General features: G+C 53.1%; 1 protein-coding gene across 1 annotated transcript in view; it reads left to right on the forward strand.

Moving 5' to 3' along the window:
* Nucleotides 1-5,150: 5,150 nt before the first annotated feature.
* Nucleotides 5,151-5,798, forward strand: part of CLEC19A (C-type lectin domain family 19, member A) — an 8,311-nt gene continuing 7,663 nt past the window's right edge. Inside the window, exon 1 of the mRNA XM_009702813.1 lies at nucleotides 5,151-5,241. Coding sequence (XP_009701115.1) covers nucleotides 5,151-5,241 — 91 coding nt within the window. The remainder of the gene's footprint in view (nucleotides 5,242-5,798) is intronic.

Here is a 5,798-nt window from a genome sequence, read left to right on the forward strand (position 1 = left end):
TGCGAGCCGTGTCCCACCGGGTCCTGGCCGTTCCCCTGGGGCCACCGGTGGCCCAGCCAGCTGGCCAGACCTCTCGCTGCTCGCACCCGGCACTGCTCAGCTGTTTGCATCCCACGTGGCAGAGTGTGTGGCCGGGCGGCGTGGGCTGCGCGTGGAGGTGCTGCGGGAAGCGCTGAGCAGGTGGAGGAGTTGGGAGTTGCCTCCGCTATCCTTCCAGTCCAAATCCATGGCTCATCCTCTCGGAGATATCAGTACCCGTGTGCTCTCGTTGGTGAACGTGGTAATTAGGCTAGAATTTTTTTTTAAACGGTAGAACCTGTGGTAAAATTGATTCTGACTCCAGTTTTGTCCTTGTACTAGTTTTAACAGAATTAAGCTCCTATTAGTACGTACGCGTGCATTTGTGTGCCGGGACACACGTGTGGCCGTGTGGCCCCGTGTCAGACGGATCCGATGTCACGTCAGCGGTGAGACCTGCCACTCTCGATAGCAGTCTGTGTGTGTCAAGTAGATACCGTGATGATATAGCAAAGTAAACATTTCCAATAGCATTTGTACCAGGAAAGCCAGCTCATGTCTTTTCAAACCTGTGTTGTGCAAAAGAAACCTGCCGTGGGGACTTTTGCAGTTAAGAAGACCCAAAATACACAATTTTAACTATCTCACAGACTGCAGTGGCTGTTTCTGTGTTGTGTGTGTTAACCCAGGTAGTTCTCCAGGTCACCAAGTGAACTTAGCTACGGTCAAGCTGTCCTGTTGGTTGCTTCTGTACATTTTATTTTTTCACGGCGTATTGTCTGGTATGATGCAGATTGTATATTTATTGAAAATAAAATTCTATTTAATTGTGCTATGTAGTCTGGGGTGATACTTGTCAGCAGAATTCATCTTTGTGTTGAGCTCCATCAGTTGCGTTTATGGCACAAGAAAAGCCAAAATGCTGGCGTTTACCCCCTTGTTACTCACTCTGGATGAACCAGGAGCAATTTGAGAGAAACTGGGGACCTGCTGACAGAGATGGGTCAGGAGAACAAGCCAGATGTGTTGGTCTGGCCACAAGTGGGTCCCAGCCAGAGCACACCCAACGCGCTGCAGGTTGGATGTGTCAAAGTCTCTGCACCGGGCTCTAGGTCTTGGTTCTTTGCAGGAGTGGGCCCCAAATTATTGTTATTTTCTTTATTGCTCTATTTATTAATGTTGAGACTGCATTAAAATCTGTATCTTGCTTACAGCCTGTTCAAGAAATCAAACAAAAAGGACATCACCCTGAAGAAAGCTGAGCCTGGCTCATGAATTTGTCTTTCCATGTCGTTGTTTTGGAGAAGGAAGGTTCTGTTCTGTCTTCAGCAGTGTTTATCTGTCTTGGGCTGGAAAGCCTCGGGGTGTTACGGATGGGTCATCTCCGCTGTCACATCAGTGCTTCTGTGATCAAACAGAGGAGGTGGGGAAGGGCCCCGGGCTCTGGCCGTATCCTGCTCCCTAGGTCACCTGTGAAATTGCTGGGCAGTAGCCCGTGGCCCCTGCAGTAGCCCAGGCTGGTGGCCCGCTCCCCCTCCCTGCACCCTGCGGTGCAGAGCCTTCCCGCGTCCCCGTCGGCTGCTTGGGAGGGGTGCAGACCGGCATGCTCTCCATCTGCCTGGCTCAGTCCCTTTTTGCTGGAAGCAGGAGAGTTGCCTTGAGCAACATAAAGGTGGTGTTTGGGGCAGGGACTTGGGGCTGGGTGCTGCGGGAAGCTTTGCCTTTGCTTGTGGCCCTTCAACCTTTGAAACTGGAGGTCGGAGCGATGGCAGTCCAGAGCTGGCATGTGGTAGGGCAGGCAGCAGTCATCTCCTGCTCCTCTCTTCATCAAATGCAGGCCAGAATGAAATTCCATTACCTCCTGTGCTTTTAGTATTTTGATTTTTAAAAAGGTAACAATACATATATCTGCCTATTTCACCTGTTTGTTGTCTGGCTGCTACAGTTAAGGACAGGTGAGTCTTAAAAAGTTTGGGGGAAGAAAAAAAAAGCTTAGTGCTTGTTTGGGCAGGTGTTGGTGTGTCGGTCAGTAGTCTTTGCTGCTGTCCAGGATGTTTGTGCTCCGGCATGAAGGTCTATGTTTGTAACTCTGATACCAGCATCCCTGCAGCACGCCTTCGGTCTGGGTCTGGAGCCTGCTCCGGTTTACACTGTCATGGGCGTTTCATTCCCTTGTGCGCTCAGAGCATCCCTGTGCTCATCTCCATGTGACAGCCAAGTCTGATGCGGTGATCCTGACATCACGGAGGAGGGAATGCAATGAATACAAAGAGGCTACAAGAGATGTTTTCTCCCCTCTGCATCCAGAAGGAGAGTGACAGTGCGGACACCCTGCTCCCGGCAGAGCACAGCATGGCCTTGGATAGGGGATCACAAAAAAAGGCCTTGGTGACCTCGTTACTGAACCATTGCCCAGTTGCTGTGGCTGGGGATGAACAGGGTTAGGAGCTTAGCTTGCTGGTGTGGTCATGCACGCTGTCCCCCAGTGAACGCCTTGGCTTCCCACAGACCACTGCACATGGCTCCCGACCGCTCTCCGGCACAGCGCCGTGTGTCAGTGGCACGTGGCCATGGGGACAGCGGTTGCCGCAGGGCTGTCCCTGGGCATCCTCTTTCCGAGCGTGTGGTGGAGGGTGTGTTTCAATTCTAACCTGCCTCTTGGCGAGGTCGATAGCAACTCTCTGGCTTCCTCCTGGTTTGTCTCATCAATAAATCATGGTGGAGAGGGAGCCCACCGGCTGTCCTGGGCAAATGCGCTGTAGCAGGCTGATCTCTTCCCGTAGTTCAGCAAGGCTCAGACAAGGGGCTGTGGTTTCAGCAGTCACTGCCATTGACGTTAATACTCTTCCACGTGAGGTCTATGGGCAGCAGCACGAGCTCTGGGCATCCAGAAGCTGGCCTGAGACCTGCCACGTGCTTTGTTCAAGCACTGGGGTGGCAATGTTAACAGAAGGCACTCTTCCCCATGCGTCTGTCCTTGGAGCCATGAGGTATCTGTTTCACAGGGAGTGGGGTGTCACGTACATACGATGCCAAAAATTGGCAAGGGAACCCTGAGGAAAGGTCAATAAAAGCTGGATGGAAGCACACACTGAGGAGCTCCCAACCTGGAGGGCAACAGTGTGGGGAGGGAGAGGAGCAGAAGGGCTGAACAAACGAGAGGTGGCTGTGACCCCAGGGCTGCATCCAGCAGGTAAAACACGCCTCATCTTTTGTGAAACCAGAAGGTAACCCAAAGTGCAGCTGCAACTCCAGCCGGCTCTGCGTGCACAGCGTGCGTGGGCTTTCCCAGTGCTGGGAGCGAAGCCGATGCCCAGCTGCTGTGCTGAGCACGGAGCCGCTGGCTCGGGGGGGGGCACGGGGGGCTCGGCACTCCTGCCTGTGCTGGGGGGGGATGCTGCTGCGGTGGGTCTGTCGTCAGAAACAGGATTAAAATTATTCTGGATCTCTACTCCCCCTTTATGCATAAGCATTTGTGCTTTGGGAGCAGATTAATATGCTCAAAGAGTTTTGTTCCATATTTGCTGATAATTGCTTGTAACACTGGCTGAATCTGGGGATGGCACACCGTTAAGAAAGGAAGAGGCATGCCTTGGCTTCCTTCATTTTTAGCGGTCTGATATATCAATAGGTTTTCCTTGGACCATATAGTTTCAGATCAATGTATGGAACTGCAAGTGGAGAGGGGGGAGTTTTCTTAAAAGGTTTTATTTTATGTGAAGAAAAATTAATATATGAAAGTTGATTCAATGAGTTATTGTCTCTGGAGTAAGCCTGGATTCTTTATATATTGAAAGCTTTGTGTCACCCCAAATTGTTTCTCCTTGAATCTTGCCTGTAAAAACGGATCATCCCAACTGAAGTCTCAGAAAATGCTGAAATTTTTAATTTGTAGCTAAGAATAAAAAGGGAATAGCATTAAGTATGTTCCTAAGCAGTTCATTCAATGCTGATTTAAGGCATAAATTGGAAGTGGAGCAGTGCCATAAAATTTCATAGTATTTGTGCCTATAATGTTCCCTCACCAGCGCAACAGCTAGAAAGACTTCATACAAGATTTTTAAAAATCTGAAGTTTATTTCAAAAAAATGTTGACCGCAGAAAGGAGACATGCTAGATAATATTGACTGTTAATAGTATTGACTGCTGCCTGATGCTGAAGGTTTTCTGCTGTTACAGGACTGCATGGACCCAACACGGACCTGGCAGATGGGCACAGCGTGAGTTCCTGGTGTCACAGCCCTGGACCCCCTGGCACAGCTGGTGGTTCCCTCTGCCAGGCTGTTTTGGTGTGTCAAAGCCTTGCCTTTCCCTGGTCAAACAAACAAAACCCAAAAACCCCACAAAACAACCACAAAAAACCAAACCAAGGAAGCACAAAATGGGGCAGAAATGGGTTAAACCCCACAACAACTGGCTGCAGAAAGCCTGGCACAAGGCAGTGCCCCCCTGCAGCCCTGGGGACCCTCTCCCTCCGTTCCCCCCGTTCCCCCCAGACCCAGCCTGCCTCACCCGAGGTGCCCAGCTTCCCCTGCCATAGCACAGCCCTCGCCTTCCAGCTGCTCACCCTGCCCTGAGTTTGAAGGGCTGCCGGCCTTGCACAGCAGGCAAAAGAGGTGCGTTTTTCAGGCACCCCAAGGTGAAGGTCTGCCCCGAGCTCCCGTCTGTGCCTGGCCGCTGATGCCCACCAGCATCCCTGTGACAGGGCAAGGCAGCCAGCACAGCACAGCTGGGCAGTGCTAAATTGGGGACACAACATAATGTCTCAGGAAGCAATCGGAAGGGGGTAGATAAGGGATTTCCTTGCTCGCCTGCAGTCTCTGGTGTGTGACGGAGGGTCTCTGGGAGGAGACATGCACCCCCCGAGCCAGGCCGTGGGCAAAGGTCTGGGTGTAGGTCCCTCGGGGTGGGATGCAATGAGCGCGGCTGGGCTCAGCCAGCGGTGGGTGGGAAGGCGTGTGTCGCTGGGAGAGCCACCGCTTTTGGGGGAGGGAGCAGCACAGCGCCTATATCCACCTCTGCACCAGCAGCTTCCCTGGCACAGCCGGGAGGTCCCGGGCTGAGCCGTGACCCCTGCAACCGGCTGCCTGCGCGGCTGGGGGAACATCCCGTCCTGTCCTCCCTCCCTGGCAATGGGCACCGGGTGGGACGTCTGTGTGCTCCTCTCTGCGGCGTTGTTCGCCGCCCAGGCTTTTCCTCAAACAAACATAAAGATCAGCCAAGGTGAGTGCAAAGCGTTGATTGTGGCTTGGGGTAAAGGTGACCTTAACCTGCGATGGCTTTAGCAGGGAGAGGAGAGTGCCTACCTCCTGCAGGGTCAGCAGCTGGCTTTCCCCTTTCTCCGCCTGCTCCAGAAATCTCTGACTTTTCCTTGAAATCAACTTTCTTCTTCACTGGGGGGATGTGGCAAGGGCAGCCCCGGTCTCTCTCCCCCGGGATACTGAAGCTGTCTCTGGGCTGGCTTTGTGTCCGTGTGGAAGAGGATGCGCTTTCGCCCTCGGCAAGGCGTGCTCGCCTGGCGCGGTGCCCTGGGCCTTCAGCTGTCCCTGCCAGGGGTCCGGCTGGAGGGCAGGGGCAGCGGGCAGAGAGAACTGCCCGCAGGCACGCAGGTGAGCCGGGCAGGGCTGCAGCCACACAGCCCGGCAGGACAGGCTGGGGGGTCACTCTGCCTCCCCCTTTATTTATTCACGCTTACTGCATGTGATAAAGTTGCCACCAATATGTGATTCCCTCTTATTCTCCCCCCCCCCTTTTTTTTTTTTTTTTTTTTGTGTGGGGTT

This window comes from Cariama cristata, unplaced genomic scaffold (genome assembly GCF_000690535.1).
Source record: "Cariama cristata isolate BGI_N322 unplaced genomic scaffold, ASM69053v1 scaffold4036, whole genome shotgun sequence".
NCBI lineage: Eukaryota > Metazoa > Chordata > Aves > Cariamiformes > Cariamidae > Cariama > Cariama cristata.